General features: G+C 43.1%; 1 protein-coding gene across 1 annotated transcript; it reads left to right on the top strand.

Annotated features, from left to right (window-relative positions):
• Nucleotides 1-3,128: 3,128 nt before the first annotated feature.
• NPY (neuropeptide Y) lies at nucleotides 3,129-12,269 on the top strand. The gene is made up of 4 exons (XM_079302368.1): nucleotides 3,129-3,300; nucleotides 3,483-3,670; nucleotides 8,789-8,869; nucleotides 11,984-12,269. Exons 2-4 carry the CDS (start codon nucleotides 3,483-3,485, stop codon nucleotides 12,006-12,008), a joined length of 294 nt encoding a protein of 97 aa, XP_079158494.1. The 5' UTR covers nucleotides 3,129-3,300; the 3' UTR covers nucleotides 12,009-12,269.
• The last annotated feature ends 5,608 nt before the right edge of the window (nucleotides 12,270-17,877 follow it).

Below are 17,877 nucleotides of genomic sequence, written 5' to 3'. Positions count from 1 at the left end.
ATATCTCATAAACCTTTAGGCCTCTCAGGATCCAAATTCAGCACAAGCTGGGAGATGCCACTACATCCAAAGGGAAAACACCACAAACGAGTCAATGGGGTGTTCCAGGGGAACAAAATTTCTCCCCAGACCCTGCTGAGCAGCCTGCATGAGCAGCCTGACTCCTTCTTTTGCATTAGAGAGAGAACTTTCCTCACTCACACTGTGAAGCAAACTGATTCTTAGTGTGGCCTGCACCTTACTTTTCGTAGGTAGCTGCTGCTCCAGACCAAGAGTTTTGTAGGACTTGGCAAGTGTCATTCCTTAAAAACTTCCTGGGAGGGAGAAGGTTACTCCTTGTACCTCATCAGTAGGAAAAGGGAAGGGATTTGTCCAGTTTCTGGAGATGTCAACAGCCAATTGCCTGGGTGCTGGCCTGTGCCAAGACTGGCAGTGTGGCATAATGCTGTCCCAGGGAATACAGACACACATACCAAGGAATGTGGTGATGGGGGAACGTTGCTGCCTCCTTACAGCCCAAGCAAGTCTGTAGAAGCCAGACTTCATATTTATCTTGCTCTGCTGCTAGTCTGTTGGCTTTTTCCTCTTTGGGCTGCCTTGAAGACTCATAGTGTGGAAAGAGTGGTGCTAGTGTGAGAGAAACAACCTCAGTTATAAGTGGTAAAAGAGTTTAATGGTGAGTCACCTCCAGTTCTGTGAAGTGGTGGGAGATGGTTGTGCCAGGATCATGCAGAAGCCAGTGAGAGCTGTGATTGTGGCACACCTTCCCAGATGCTTCTGTCTCCAATGCTGTCACCACTTGTCCCCCACACCCCATAAAAGCTGATAAAATACAAGCTTTGGTTTAGGCATCTTATTGGATTCAGCATAGCTAAGGAAAAGTGATGGAGCCAGAGCACAGCTGCTCTTCAGAGCATTTGCAGTATCACAGGCATCTGGCTGTCACATCAGCTGCATCTGTCGAGCTGACGTGAGGACAACGTGAGCACTGGATGTGCAGGAGGGTGCTGGTGGGAGGACAGAGAGCGTGGGGATGCAGAGAGGCCACTGTGTAAGATGTGATGTTACCCAGTGCACAGGTCTGCAGAAATTAGGAGCTAGAGCTGCTGGCTGTGACATGTGAGATTATTCACACACATTAAAATTCTTCACTCAGTGTGTGATGTAAGGCAGCCTGTAGTCTTGCTGTTAGGTCTGTGGCCAGTGCACTGTGGAGAAGATTTCAAAATACCTCATGAGATTAAGCTTTCTGGAATTTTCTTTGCTTTCATGGATTGAAACGGACATAGTCTCATGAGTTTAGCTGCACAGCAATGGAGCCATTTATTTGCTAGTTTGTTTTTTTTTTTCTTAAATAATGTTGAGATTCTGTTTCTGGAGTGGTGAAAATAATTCCTGGCTTTGCTTTTGCAAACTGAATATCTTTTTTTCAAAATATGCTGGATTATTATTAAACCAGTAACTGCATATGATAATAACTACATAAATTAATAATAGTATATAAATTACATAGTTTTAGAATATGTCCTGAAGCTTTTTGTCAGTATATCAAATGTTCTTACTTGAGTGTTTGCTATTTTGCCTTCAAATTAAAGTAAAAGTAAGATATGATGAGAGTTATGATTTGTCATTCCAATGGGAATTAGTCATTGGTCATCAAGATACTCATCAAATTATCAGTTTCTAAAGAATTTACCTTATTTTACTAATATGCAAGGATATTTTCCAAGTCTACAAAGTTCTTTGACAAATTCTGAAGCTTTGTTTGAAGTGGATTCATCTTACCTGGCTTCAGGCACTCTGGCAGTCAAGTGCCTAGCCTAGCCCAGTCACCCAGGCTGATTCTGTCAGCAGTGGAGAAGGGTTTGTTACCAGATCCCCTCTCTGCTAATCTCAGACCTCTTTTCTATGAGGGCTCAGATCACTGCCAGGGTACCCATCTCTCCCCACCGACTCAGATCTGGACAAGTTTCAGGAGACATGTAAGGATGGCACTTTAGCAGAATCAGCAGTCTCGTGTTGCTGGGACCAGTTCCATGTCCCAGATTCAGCAGAGGCTCGCCTGGGTCAGGTCAGCTTCTGGAAAGGCTGTTGTGATCCCATGACATTGGTGATTTGTTTTCTGTGCCACGTGGCTCAGACACAGAAATGAAACAGAATAAAGCCACTTTAGAAGAGTAGAAGGTAGCCCAGGACAGGGGGGCAGGCGTGGAGGGAGGTAGATTTGCAGCTCTGCTGCGAGTCCCTAGGAAGTTAAGCCTCAGGATTTGTTGAGATGCCTTGGAAGTGCTCAAAACCACGTTGGACTGGTCTCTGAGCAATTTGATTTAGTGGAAGGTGTCGCTGTCCATAGCCCAAGGATTTGGAGCTATCTGGTCTTTAAGGTCTCTTCCAACACAAATCATTGTGTGAGTCCCTAATTTACCCGTTTACTGGTTATGAAGTGGCACTGATTTGGTACTTTTTGTTGTCCCCATCCTGCTTTCTTGGCTTCATGTCTGGCAGCACCACTGCTCCAAAGGCCAAGCTCTGGGCCCCTCCAGCGCCATAGGTGCGGGGCCAAGCCGCTCCCCAGAGCTCCCTTCCACCGGGAACCGGGCACTGCGCAGCGCGGGGGCTCCGCGGGTACGGACATCCCGCTACCACGGCCGGTCCGGGACACCCGGGGAGGGACGCACATCCCGGGGGCACATCCCGGTGTCATATCCCGGGAGCACATCCCGGGAGCACATCCCGGAGCACATCCCGGGGACACATCCCGGGGCACATGCCAGGGGCACGTCCCGGTGTCACATCCCTGGGGCACATCCCTGGGGCACATCCTGCGGGTGGTTCCTGGGGCACATCCCAGGGGCACATCCCAGGGGCACATCCCAGGGGCACGTCCCGGTGTCACATCCCTGGGGCACATCCCGGTGGCACATCCCTGGGGCACATCCTGCGGGTGGTTCCCGGGGCACATCCCAGGGGCACATCCCGGTGTCACATCCCTGGGGCACATCCCGCGGGTGGTTCCCGGGGCGGCGGGGGCCGTGCGGGGCTGCGGCGGGGCTCGGCAGCGCCCGCCCCCTCGGTGCCGCCCGGCCCCGCCCGGCCGCGGCCGCCGTGCCCCTCCCGGGGCAGGGGCAGGCGGAGCGGGGCGGGGGGGACCGGAGCCGGCGAGGCGTGCTCGCCCGAGGCCCCTCCTGCCTGCCGGGGAAGCCTTAAAGCAGCCCGGCGAGCGCGGAGCCCCGCACTCGCAGCCCCGACGCTCGGGCAGACGCACCTCGCCCAGCCCAGAGCCGCTCCGCTGCCGCCGCCGTGAGTGCCCGACGGGGGGGGGCCGGGAGCGGGTGGGATGGGGACGGGGATGGGGACAGGGATAGGGACGGGGACGGGGACGGGGACGCGGGGCTGTCGGGCCGGTCGGGGCCGCGCTGCTGCCGCCGTCGGGGCAGGTAAGCGCTGACGGCTGCTCTCGTCCATCCCGCCCCGCCGTGCAGATGCAGGGCACCGTGAGGCTGTGGGTGTCGGTGCTGACTTTCGCCCTGTCGCTGCTGGTCTGCCTGGGGACGCTGGCAGAGGCGTACCCCTCCAAACCGGACAGCCCCGGCGAGGACGCCCCCGCAGAGGACATGGCCAGATACTACTCGGCGCTGAGGCACTACATCAACCTCATCACCAGGCAGAGGTAGGCTGGGCGGGACGGCACACATCTCCCTGCCCGCTCCCCGGGCTGCCTTTTTCCTTGGCGAGACTCGGGGGAGGAAGGTGGGATGCCCCTTCGCACTTCACTCGTTGCTTTCCCCGAAGGATGCGGAAAAAGACGTGGTGCAGATTGCTTTTAGAGAGCAGTGCCCTGAAACCCTGAGTTGCCGACGGGTCCGGAGCTGAATTTGCACCACGCAAGTTGGCAGAAGGGGCAGGGGTGTCACTGTGCCTCTGCTCTCTCAGCCTCTTCCAGCTCCGGCACAGGCAGGAGCAGGACAGTGCAGGGACGGCCCCCAAAAGGAAAGAAAACTGACCTGGGAGCTGGAGGGAGCTAGACAGGGCACTAGGAGCATTTCCCGCTTCTGTTGCTGTCACTGAATCCAGTGAAGATTTTGGTGAGACAAAGTGCCCATTGTGGAGATGTAATGATCCAGATGCTTTGTGGTTTGTAGCCTACTTCGTGTGCCTGTGAGTGCCGAAAATCCCACTAGTCCCAACAAAAACCTCTCTCAAGTTTGAGAACTCAAGCCCAACCTGAAAGAGAAAAGTGTTGAACCCAAGCCTAGCTGGCTCTAAACTGGTTTTCTGGGTTGACTGTGCTTGTTAAAGTACAGGTAAAGGCAAAGGAAAAAGGGCAAATTATTATAAAGAATCATCTTCTTTGATAAAAAATCATCTGTCCAGTTAGGCTGTGTGATTGATATGTTTGCCCTGAGGTTGCACAACATTGTGTGACCCAGAGGAGCTTTGACATATTTATCTATTTCTTTAATATCAAGACCAGACGAGAGGTCTAAAATTAGGCTTTCATTTGTCCCTCTGGAAGTCTGAAGAATTAAATTAGAAGAGTGGCTATCATGCAACTGAGAGCTTTCCCAGCAAGCCCGTGACATTGTCTGCCACTGCCCTAAGAGAACCAGACAAATGAAGGGGCTGACAGAAATACAGTTCTTCAGTTCTGAACTTTTAAAACAGTATTCACAACTGGCTCATGTGTGAGGCATGCTTCTATGTGGCAGTCAAATAATCTTTTGTCTAGATTACTGCGAAAATAATCCAATCCTCAAATTCTGCCTCAGCTGCCTTTTTGTCTTGCATGCAATGGGATCTCCAGGCTGGTGTCTCATCCATTCTTTTTTTTCCTTCATCTCCCATTTCAAAGGTGTCTTCTGTCCAAAGCCAGGTCATATTTAAAAACAAAAAAAATCCCAAACAATTCCCCCTTTCTCTGTTCAACCTCCACTTCTGGTGTGTGCTGGTGTACTTGCTTTAATATTGACTGTGTAGCTTTTATCCTGATTTTATGAGTTGTAAGTACACAACTCAGAGATGGAAACCAATTTCATTCTTTTGTGTGGGTTTGGGGTCTGAAATGAACTGAATTATTATTTCTGATGGATAAAATTTAAATTTTTTTCTTTAGATTTTCCTCATACCCATTTTCCACCTACCCTTGTATTTCAAGGAACAGAGTTGACCTGGAAGTACAAGAAATTTGGCAGAAAAAAGCACTACAGTGACAACTTTGCGATACACATTTAATAGCTGACTGCTATTAACTAACAAACTAAAAAACCAAAAAGATGAACTGTTTTTCCACTGTGGTGAATTAACAGCCCAGAAAAAAGCAATTGCCACTTCCATCCATTTGGAAAGCTTAACTGAGCTCCTGTTTTGGCAGTGACACTGTCACTTGCAGAATGAATCAATAACTTTTGAAGCATTTTGGACCGGCCTAAGGATGATTGGTCTGTTTTAGCAGATGTGCTCAAAGTTTTCTCTCTTCTTACTGATTCTTATTTCTGCTTTTTGTGCATGATACTGCCTGGGAGCTCTGTGACAGGGGGAAGATGAGATCCAGGGGCTCAACCTGCTCCTACGGGGGGGTGAGCAAGCTGTGCTCAGCATCTCACCCGACCTGGTGCCTGTAGCTGGTGAGGTGAAGCAGTAAGAACATGTTGGCAAAGGAGGAGATGAGGAGATTGATGATTTTTTTTTCCCCTCAGGTTTATCTGCCCTGCCTTGTTTGATGTTTTTGTGGTTATGAATACCACCCCCTCCTCCTGGTTCATCTTTCTGCCTTCTGCTTCTGGCCTGACTCAGCCATTTGAGTGCCATTCCCCTCTGTGGTACTGTGACCCTCAGGGTCTTCACCTGAGCTCAATGAGCTTCTTGCTTCCAGACCATCCTTCTCTTCTTGTGTTTAGATCTTGTTCATCTGGCTGTTTTCTCCCTCTCTCCTTTGAAATTGTTCTTCAGATCCATCTCAGCTGTAGACACCAGTGCCTGTCAGCTTTAGTACCCTTTGAGGTTACCTGAGGTACATGGATGCTTGTATGGTGTAGGTCACGAGACCTGTTTCAGGCTCCTTGTTTCTGATGACATCCCTTGTTCCTTAGGGGCCAGGTCTTTATAAACTAAAAGAGAGCCCAGCACAGATGCCAATTCCTGCTCTGCAGGTATCTCTGTGTCTTTGGATTAGTTCCACTTTCAATTCCTGAGCTGTCCTGTGGTCCTTGCCTCATACCTCTCTACCACTCTGTTCAGGAGGCTTTTTTCAAAGTCCATTCTTACTTGAATCACTCCCCCTTCTGCTACTTGCTACTACCTGTGCTCCCTCTTGCTAACAACCCCTTCTTTCCTTGTCACTTGCAGCTTCTCTGTGAATCTGTGGCTGTTCTGTGCTGCAGCAAAGCAGGGAGGGCATTCCTGCTGGAAATGGCTTGAACCATAGTTGAAGAGAGTACAATAAAGTGTGTGACTTGGGTAATGCTGCTGCTCCTGATTCATGTCAACACCCTTTAATGGCAAGAGAGCACATCTCCCTTTGCTTTGGTTTCTTGACAATTTTCTGAATCTGACCCACAGATGTTTTTGAGATGACTCAGTAGGTGTTGCCAGCTTTGGGCATTGGTGGGATTTGAGTCCTGACACCCAAGTTTCCGTAGGAAGCTTTGAGATTTTGCTGAGCCTGACATGTTGGGTCTTTATTCAGAATGTTTACTTCTTAAATCTCTTTGACTTCAGCTGGAGCTGTGGCTTATCAGCATGGCCAAAAGTAGTCCTTGATGTCTCAAATGGAATATAAAAACTGACCAGTTGTTTTCACCTGGCTTGGAATCATGATATTTCTAAATCTTTTTAAACAGCCATGATTTTTGATAAGCATGTTTCTCACAGCAAAGTGCAAGGCACAAATCAGCTGGAGCAAAGAAAGACATCTCAAGGCATTTGCATCAGGAAAAAGAAATTGACTCTGTCTGTGACCCCTATTTACAGTAGCATGGGTGTTTCCCAGGGCTAAAATGACAGGGTAGACAGGAGACTGGCAAAGGAAGAATGGATGTTCTTTGGGCAGCCCAGTTGCAGTCAGCAAACACCTTGTGTGCAGATTTGCTGTGTGAGGACGTGATGGGTCCATCCAGCACCAGCAGTGGCATGGAGTAGCCAAGATGCTGAAGGAATTAATATTTAATATATCTTCCCAGCCTAGTGATCCTCATTATTTGAGTGAATCTCTGCACTCTGGACAGTTGCTAACTATTTCTTATTCGGGCAAAACTTCCTGAGAGATTAGTGGGAGTTTTGTCCAAGTGTGAGGTGCTAGAAGAAGTTTTGATTAGTTAAATCAGTTTCTTTAACATAGCAGAAAATTAGCTTTCTCCTCAATTGAAGTCCAGGTCATATCCATATTAATCAGAGCAGGGAACTAGAAAGAAAGAAATCCCTTTGTGGTGATGGAGTGCAAGGTGTTTGATTCAGCATCACGCCTGATTGCACTATTGTAATAACATTTTGCTGTGTTTGGCTGGTTCTTCTCAAATACCTGCTTTCAGTCAGCTCAGATTAAGAAATTTAACTTTCTGAAACTGATGCTTTGTCTTTCTGGAGCACAGGTGATGCACTAAAATGATTAAAGCAATGTAAAAATACAAGAAGTTTGTATTGAAGAAAAGGGTTGAAGAATGAAAACTTCCTTTTAATCAACAGTTAGAACTGTTAGTTTTTAAAGGTTATTTGGGAAGGTTTGGGATTGTTGTTTTTTTGGGTTTTTTTGTTTTTTTTTTTTTGCTAATCTAAACCACTGGGGTCACTGGAGAAACATCATGATAGTAATGGATAAAATGTAAGTCCTTAACTACATGTTTGATTTTTCTGAAATCAGAATTTCACTCAAGCAGCATTCACGAAAGCTGCTGATGTACTTTGTGATTCAGAATGTAATTGCAAATACACAAGTTAAACCATGATCTTAATTCTTTCCAGCCAAGGGAGTGTTTGCTCATAGTTATCACTCTTAGGCTAATGAATCCTTATAGTGATAAAATGCTTGTTAAGCAGGCTTCTCATTGCTGCTTCTGTTTTCCCAGGAAAAGAATCAAATTCCTTCCCAAGTAATGGAAATTGCAGTACTTTTAGCTGTTGGATGATGTACAGTATTCAGGATAAAAAAAAAAAAAAAAGCAAGTAGAAAGCCAGCTGCTGCATAAATATAGGATAAAGGTAGCCCCTGACATCCTGTCCAGTTGAAGAAGAACTCTGAAAGAGCAAGTTTTCATTCTTTAATAATTAAAGATTATTACCTGGGGATAGCTCAGTGTTTGCAAACTAATGTGCTATGTGTTGGGCAGCTCCAAATGTACTGCCTATTTTAAAAGTCTTGCAGCATTTCTGATGAAGGGTAAGTATCATCTAAAACAATGAGAAGGTTCATGGGATGATGGAACTGGATTTGCAGGCAAGAACAACAAGCTTGGAAGTCACATCATTGCACAGCTTCTTCCCTCTTCCTCCATGCTCTCATCAATAAGGTGCAAGGTCCTAGAATAACCAGGAGCAGCCATCAAATTGAGAAATATTCAGAGTTTCTCAATATTCTAATGTAAAATAATTATGGAGAAAATATAGAAAAATATGGAAATAAAAATTAACATTTGCTCACATGGCTAAGCCAAATTAAAATTCTTGCTGGGAAGTGTGTTTATGTCTGCTCAATTTTTTTTTTCTGAAAAAAAAAATCACCAATAGTTCTGTGCTTAGTCTTCATTTGTAAAAAGTGACATATACAAAAATATAACTTTTACAAATTTTTCCTCAGATATGGAAAGAGATCAAGCCCAGATACACTGATCTCAGACCTCTTGTTGAGGGAAAGCACAGAAAACATTCCTAGATCCAGGTATGTATGAAGAGCTCATTTAAATTTAACTTCTCATTTGTTATCAATAAATGTGTTTCACAGGGAGAAAACATGCCACCAGCAGCTGGTTAATCATGTTCTTAAAACAAAAAATAAAAAAATCTTTACCAGGTATGATATAGTCCAAACTCTTCATTTCCTGATTTTGGGAGCAGGCCATACCATTGGTATTGTATTTACCAGTTGTATTCAGAGGAGGGAAAGCACTCTGAGGACACTTGCCCCATTCTGGGCATTTTTACTGATGTCTGATGATGATTCCTCACATATTAGAGCTCTAAAGATGGCATATTGCTACTCATTTGCTGCTCACACAGGTTTAAATCTTTCCTCTAAAGATGTAGAAGTGGTAAATATGCACCTACATTAACTCATGTAGAAATGCACAGTGGTTGCTTGTCTTTAAAATACAGTATTTCACACTGTTTTTGTATCTATTATTTTACAGAGGGGGGAAAAAAGGCCTTTATATTTCCATTTGCACTTGGCTAAAGTAGCAGTGGTGTTTCAAACAACTCTGGGGTTTCAAATGTACATGATGTATTTATCTAGTTAGGTAATGACACTGTAGCTATAATATAAGATACTGTAGTAGTGATTGCAATTTACACAGCTGAAAATTGAGTATGTTGAAAAGGTAAGATGCAGGGGGAGTTTTGGCTCATGAAGGAAAATACTGGTTTTCCTCACAATCCAGCAAGAATGAGCTCAGTTGAAGCTTTTACTGATTGTCTGAAGTTTGCTGACAATACTTGTACTGCAGAAGTAAATGTTTCATGCAGTTGTCTTCTCAGGAGTCTACAAGCAAGTGCCCTGCAAAGGCTCAGCTAGACTAGTTGAATACTTAAATATAATAGCCTGTGGCATTGAATTTAGGGTATGATCATGACACTGAAAGGTGGCCCAAAATTCCTACTGCCATCCAGAGAGGTTGCCCATGAGACCTGCAGTTCTGGTGTGGGGAAAGCATTGGTGGTTTGATGACTAACCACAGCTGTGGGGATGCAATTTTCTCTGCAGATGCTTAGCTGAAAAACTGCATGGAGTGCAGTGAAATGTATTAGACTATTTTGTGTTTGATAATGACAAGGGAGAGCCCTCACATAATGAGAAATTTCCACTGTCTTGAATTTGAGGTAGCACACAGGGTAGTTAGTACTCATACTCTCTAATACATCTCCCTAACAGTCTAATACTCTTTGCAATTTTCACCCCTTCATCACACAACTTTATGATTATTATTATTGTTTCAATAATGCTATTTATAACACACCAGGGAGCAAAAATTCATGAGCAAAATAACCAACTAGTCTGCAGTTAAGATCAAGAATTGATGAGAAGCAGATTTTTATTTCATACCCCCTGTAACAGCACTTTAAACTGAGTATGGTATTTTTCACTCATTGCTGACAGTTATGGGAGTATTGGGAGCAATGATGCCTAGTTTCCTATGGATATGTTTTCTAGGATAAAACTCTGTATGGATTCTGAAGCCCACTGCAACTTTTTCTTCTGTATGAGGACACAATTAAATTTTCTCTTTCCAGTCCTGTGCTTTATGACACATCAGGTGCTAAATATCTCTAAAATCCGTGTGCCTCTCCCTGACTTGGTTGGACTTGTCCAAAGGGTGTGAAAGCTCAGAGGAGAAATGAGCAGAGGCACACAGGGTTGGACAGCTGGACACACAGCACGGCTGCCTCAGCCTTCCTCCTGGAGGAGGCCAGGCTGAATGAATGAATGAATGAGAGGCTGGCTGCTTTTATTCTGACCTTTAAAATATGCTTTAGAAACAGTTACACAAAAAGCGAGTTAGGAGCAGATGTAATTTGCACTCGGTGAATCAGTGACAGAGAGAGATGGCTCATGAGTTCTCAGGAGCTGAACTTTGTAACTAAACACTGAGATAATGATAAATAACATAATTGTATTCACCTTGGCAGGCCTGGTTTGACATTTCACTTTTGCTGACTAAAATACACCCCAAAGGATGTTGTAGTCTGGGTGTATGTCTGACCATATGAAGAAAATAGAGATATTCTTTTAGAAACTTAATTATAAAATAGGAAGTTAAGGATTAAAAAAAAAAAAAGAGAGAGGTGCCTTGAGTACAAGTAAGTTCTTCTGACAGAAATGTGTGATATGGCTTGTTTCTGATTTTGTCAGTCTTGTGGAGTGATGATAAAATGTTTAAAACTTAGTAATAGGATGTATATCTCCTAATATCTCCTGATGCTACCTCTTTAAAGTTAAATACCTAGTATGAAGTACATGTCTAGTTGATCCTGCAGTCAGTCAGAGGGATGGGTAACTCCAGGATGGGCTTTCCTTCCTAAAATGGGCAGGGTCTCAGTTGCTCTCTAAGGTGTCCAAGTCTGTGGAGACAGATTAGATATTTAATCAAGACTTGATGTGCTGCTTTTAGATGGGAAAAATTGTGACAAATGCATTTCTCCTGGTCTTTTCCCATGTTCTCCTACTTGTTACCCTTCCTCCTGTGTAGACAAAACATCTGTTTGCAAGGAGAGGATCTCTGGATACAATCCTGCCTTCAGCACCCCTTTCAATACATTTCAGACACTTAATATTGAGCAATGGATTGCCACAATGATATTTTAGGATGGTGGCTTTGAGCTTGGGTGTTGTTTAAAGGTGCTTACAGCATGGTGTGATTTTGTGATGTTTGGCTCAGTGAGTTCTCTTTGGAGGTTGTTTACTGCTGAGTTAGAGTGAAAAATATATCTTCAAGAAATTTGTGTTTCAACATATCCCAGTGTTCTAGCTTAATTACACTAAGTGTACTTAATTATATAAGGCAGCTTTGTAGCTAGTCTCAACCATGTAAAATGTGGCACCAGGGTGGCAAGATGCACAGACAAGTTCTGATAGCAAAGTACAGACTTTTGGTACCAAATTCATAAAGCATCTCTTTTTGTTGGAGTTACATATATAGTCTTCAACTGCAAATATGCATATATATTTTTTTATTGCTGCTATTAATGAACATTTTAGGCAGTTTTAATATTGATTTTTTTCAGAGGGGGTTTTAATATGTGTTTAATGTGGGTTTTTTTTATTCATAATGTGTTGCAGGTTTGAAGACCCTTCGATGTGGTGATGGGATTTTCAGCACACCTTCAAAACTTTTCCTAGTTTTCAGTTCACCACACCTTTGAAGCAAATCACTGCATCATCCCCAGTGCATGCAGCCATTGTACCAAATTCTGTAGAGTTTCTCTCCTTCATCATATTTGTATACACCTTTATTTAAATAAATTATTTGTGCATTCCAATATATAACATACTAAATGAAAACAAACAACAATGTCATTGATATAACAAAGCATTGTTTTAAACTATTAAAACTGAATTATAACTTCTCTGTAGTGTGAAGTAATGTGGACAACAATGGTGTCACAGTTGTTAAAGTAATTACTGTGCAAAGATAAAGACATTTTTTATTGTGGCCTCAGACTCTGCTCAAAACTGTTTAAAATAATTTATCACAGACTGCATAACTTAGGAAAATAGTGTTCTGAGAGGCAATTTTTCAGAATGGCCATCCTAAAACTTATTTAGTGCTTACATTAGCAAAAGTAATAAAATTAATGGCATTTTTGAAATGCAAAGAAATAAGTCACTGCTTAATTTTGCTCACTCCTCGAAGCTGGTTTGATGCTTGGCTGTAAGCCTGAACTAGTAATTTTAAATGAAACAGATGTAACATCTTTGTTTTGGCAATATGCAAAATAGCAGAAAATAACATCTAAAGTAATTCATAAACCAAGACAAGATTGCAATTTGTGCCAGAAAAGAGCCATCTAATATTGCCTAAGGCCTTGTAAAAGAGCAGAGTGATAAATCCCAACCCTTGGGCTACCTGCCCTCCAAGCCTCTCTCATTTGGAATTATTAACAGTTTCTGTTTGTACCATAAGGAGATCCACAGAATAGGGACAAGTATCTCTAGGTTTACATTTTCTTATTTTTGGATTTTATGGTTTTACTCACTAGCCTAGTGTGGGTCTTGGACACACTTGAAGTTGTTACTCAAAGTAGTATAAGAATGGCAGCACCTTCCTCTTGTTCTTGAGTGGTTCTGGTTCACAGATGTGTGTCCTGCTCTATGGCCAGGACCCAGAGTGTGCATGACACAAATGCTGGTCTCTGCTTCCTGATACACCTCTTCTTTTCTTTAGACTCTGTGACTAAATAATGCAAAATAAAGCACATAAAGAAGTTCCAAACTGGAAAAGAATCAACATGAAGGTTTAATCTATTTAGATGTCCTTCCCACCTTTCAAATGCTTCCACATGGCTGTTGCCCCAGGAGAGGTGCATCAGTGCAACCAAATTCCAGGTTTCTATAAATGCATTTACAAAGTGTTACCAGCTTTACCAGGACTGGCCAGCTTTTGTGGTCACACTGCCTTCAGCAAAGCACAACATAGTTTTCCTTTTCATAAAACACTTGGGTGTCACTGGAATTGGCAGACTTAGCTTTCAGCAGTAGCATATTAACTTACAGACTTTATGCTGGTTCTATAGTGCTGCATGTGGAATTGTGATGATTGAGAGCAATCTAGAGTCACAAAAGTTATTTGGGTGTACTAGTTTGAAAACAAACAAGTGGGAAATTCCAAGTCAGAACTATAAATTAATAGTAATATTAAGATAAAGGCAATAGTACAGAAACACTGACCTAAATTGACAGTCAGAATATGAGCTGAAACCCTGTGATGGTAACTGATTAAATGTTGGGTACAGTCCCACTGGAGTGATGGATGTGGTTTGGTCAAAGCAGCAATCCTGTAGAAAGATCTGATCTTCCTCTGGAGGTCCAGTGGTGGGTACTGAGCTCCTGTCCTCTGGGAAGCCAGTGGTAGTGCTCCTGTGGTGTTCCAAGCCTCAGATTATATCCAGGCAGGAATGCTTGGCTCCTCTCCCTGGGTGAGGCATCTCTCATCATGCAAATCAGTCATGCAGTGAGACTTGATGGCCCGTGAGCAGAAACAGCCCTAGGAGGGAGTTATCAGGGATGAGTCATGGAAGACATAAAGAACACTGCCCCACCTGTTTTAACAGCTCATGAAGATGGTCACAGAATGCATTCTCTGGTTACACCTTTCCATTGTAACCCAAGACACAGGGTAAAACCATTGCCACCCAGGGCAGTAGGCAATGATGTACAGAGGGTGTTCAGGATGGCCACCAGCTGCTGGAGTGACCAGGTGTTCTTCAACCTCAGGCCAGGACCTGCTGCAGCAGATTACACTCTGCTTTGAGTAATTATTGAAATGAAAATTGAAACTTATTGAGGTAGATGATACACAATATCTTTAATTCCTGCTAATTTTTAGTGTTTCTCTATATATACTAATGACTTTGTAAACTTCAGTATCAGTGATGATAAAAATGATAAACTAATCTTATGCTGCTTGTACTACCATTACAAATGTACCTTAGGGGAGAAAAAGAGAGTTAAAGAATTAGCACATGCTAAACACTTGTGCTGAGTTGTTCCACTCAATTACCTGAGTTTTCCTGAACTTAGAGAACACTCATCTGTATAGAAAAGCTATTACCTCATGAGCTCTCAAAGACAGAAGCACAGCAAAGCACTCACACAATATTTATTTATCCACCCTGTGATACCATTTTCTTTCTAAAATCTTCCTCTGTTCTCTGGGGCTGGTGCAACATTGCTGTAGAATTCCCGTGTGCTTAGTCCTTAGCTTCCTTGTGTACTTCATATACTTCACTCTTGACAGGCCAGGACACTGAAAATACTGTATCAGCTCTCCAAATCAGAGGATAGACTTAAAAAATGAGCTGTGAAGATAAATATCAGTTTTCTTTGGCATGACTTCTGCGCTTTGACTTAAGGGTGAAGTTTTTCATCTTTTTCTCTCTCAAAAAATGGTGCCTTGTTTCTAAAACAAAGGCTGAAATTTATGTTAGAATCTGAATAAGTGCCAGGAAAAACAAGAAGTAATAACCATGAAAGTAGGTAATAATATTTTCTCCTTTATTTATGGTGGGTTTGAAATAATGAGAAATGACCTTAAATAGGTGACAATTCATCACAGTTATGCCCAACTTTGATTTTACCAGAGGATCCCTCAGCTTGGTGCTTAGGGTGTGGTGCCCAGGAGCACTTGGCACATGTGAGAAGGGTATTTTTAAGCTGAACTGGCCACTATTCTGTGTTTCCCATGGGGTTGCATGTCTTGCCTGGCCATGACCTTCAGGGGTGCCTGTATAAATCCAACACTGGACCTTTTCTGCCACTGCCACCCTTGTGTTATCACCTGATCACCATTAGCCACTAAAAGTCAACAAACATAAAACAAAAAAATGGCAGAATCAATCACAAAATCATAGAGTACCAGACTGGAAGGGAACTTCAAGGATCACCTGTTCAAACCTTTCATGGCAAAAGCGTGGTATAGACAAGATGGTCCAGCAGCCTGTTCAGCTGAATCTCATAAATGTCCAACTTTGGGGAATCCCCCACTTCCCTTTGGAGATTCTTCTCCTTGTTAAAAATGAGTGGCTGATTGTTATTGTGAAAATTTCTCTTCTTGTGTCCAATGAGAACCTCCCCAGGAGTAACTTGTACCCATTATTCCTTGTCCCTTTCTTGTGACTGCTTGTAAAAAGGAAGTCTCCCTTTTCTTAGTAGCCACACTATATACTGGAGTGTGGTGATAAGATAATCCAAAGCTGCCTTTTCTCAAGGGTGAGCCAACCAGTTTTTCTCAGCCTTTCCTCCCATGTCAGGCTGCCCAGTCCTTTGATCATCTTTGTGGCCCTTCTTTGGACCTCTCCAGCCTGTCCCCATCTTTTTTTGTACAACAGGGACCAGAATTGAACACAGTATTCCAGGTGTGACAAGCACTGACTTCAGTAAAGAAAACAAAAAGTTTCGAGATGGATTTCAGTGAAGGTAGAAAACTAAATGCAAACTAAACATAATGTAAGTAATGAAAAAAAATACTCTTGCTTTGTTTTGGTGGGTTGGTACCCTGAGTAAGAAAGTGCTACTGAGTGGAAATTGCCTAACTAATGCAGTAATTCATGTCAGGTCAGTGTATTTTATTTATCTGGCTGTATTGTTATCAGTCATTTATTTATCAGTATTACAGCAGCACCTGGAGACTCCAGATATGGGGCTCATTGTGCTCCAGTCTATAAGCCCATAATAAAAAAGTAAATCTGGACTACAGAGATATTCCATCCACGTGTGAAGAGAGAAAGTGGGAGGAAACTGAGGCTCATAAATAAAATGATTAGTAAGTTATAGTGGTCCTCCTGCACCTGCAGCCTTGCCCTTGTAGACTCTTGGATTACAGCAATTAAGAACGTGCTGTAAAACAAGTAGTGCACCATTATCTTGTTTCCAGTTAATATGTGTGTTTGCTAAGACCTCCCTTATCTACGTTATTTGCTTTTCTCTAACGACCCAGTCTTTGCCAGGCCCAGAGACCTTCCCAGCTATATTTAGCTACAAGCAGCTCCCACCTGCCTGTAATGAACACCCAGCTCACAAGATTTCAGGAAGATTTTCTTTCTTTTTCTCATTTTCCTGTGCATTCAATAGAAAGTCCTGGGCTGTGTGCTGCCAAGGCCCTGCAAGTGTGAGTCTCAAAGTGTCTAAATTCTGTGGAAACGTGTCTGGATTCATTCCACCTTTGAAGAAGCAGGATTGATGGGAGCAGGAGAGCCATGAGGTGCCCTTGCAGATAGCTGATGATGACTAATACTGAACACAGCTATTACAGCCTTCCCACAGCAGCTTCCCCTGTAAGCTGTAAATTGGCAGCCTCTCCCAGAGGTACGAGAGTAAATGCTCTTTGTCAAATAAATATGTTTGTAGCTATTAGGAATGAGGGTTTAGCCTACTGTGTGCTAAATAGGTGACAGGCTCTTTAATAGATCTTTCCTACTAGTTTTCCCACAAATTCTTATGTTCTATTTTCACAGATTCATAGAATGGTTTGGGTTGGAAAAGACCTTAAAAATCACCCAGTTCCAACCTGTCATGGGCAGGGACACCTTCCACTCATCCAGGTTGCTCAGAGCTCCATTCAGCCTGGCCTTGAACACTGACAAGAATGGGACACCCACAGCTTCTCTGGGCAGCCTGTTGCAGTGCCTCACCACTGTCACAGTAAGGATTTTTTCCCCATTTTCAAGCTTTTTTTTCCTTTGAAAAGCATCTTTTTAGGTTCTGTTCTTGTTTCATTTTCTTTTATATGGAAGAAAAGGGTTGCAATTTGATGTTATTTTGCATTTATGATGCAGACTATTTTGCCAGGGATGATTTTCTCAACTATACCCATTCATTCAGTCTGCCATGTTTCTGATGATTACTCTGGTTCAACTATCACCCCCACTGAATTCATCTGAAAATACTGTCTTTCCACACAACTTTTTTCCAAATCCTGCTCCATCAGTAGTGGCAAAGATTTGTATTTTTAAACCATTGCTCCAGTCCTTGTTCAGTTGCATTATAAGGCTTGAAAGTGGATTCTAATTAAGTCCCCTAAACCAGGAAATAAATGTTATCGATTGAATATTAATAGTTCAGAGGTTCAAACACATTTTGTTACGGTCAGCTTTTTCTAAGGATGAAGAGTTAAAGTTAAATAATCAGATCAATCAGAAGTGTTGACTTGCTTTTAATGCATTCACATTTGAAACATTTAAACTTTGACATCATTTGTTTGCTTCAGCAGTCATTTGTTTCCAATCAGCAATCAGAAAATTATTGACTTTCGACGTGAAGTTTTGTGTTGCTACACTGGGGCCTTAATCTTAAATCTGCCTGTAAAAGATGAAATGCATTTGGAGCTGCTTAAAACCACATCTTAAATTGGCTGCCTTATCTATCTTAGCCAGCAGTGCATTTTACATTTCTGCACAGCCAAACTGATGGTGGTACCCAGGCCCACCACAGCTCAGCACACGTCAGAGTGTCTGTGA

The sequence above is a fragment of the Erithacus rubecula genome (genome assembly GCF_903797595.1).
Source record: "Erithacus rubecula genome assembly, chromosome: 3".
In the NCBI taxonomy this organism is placed as follows: Eukaryota; Metazoa; Chordata; class Aves; order Passeriformes; family Muscicapidae; genus Erithacus; species Erithacus rubecula.
Note: the sequence above shows the minus strand (reverse complement) of the source record. Positions and strands in the feature narration are given on the sequence as shown.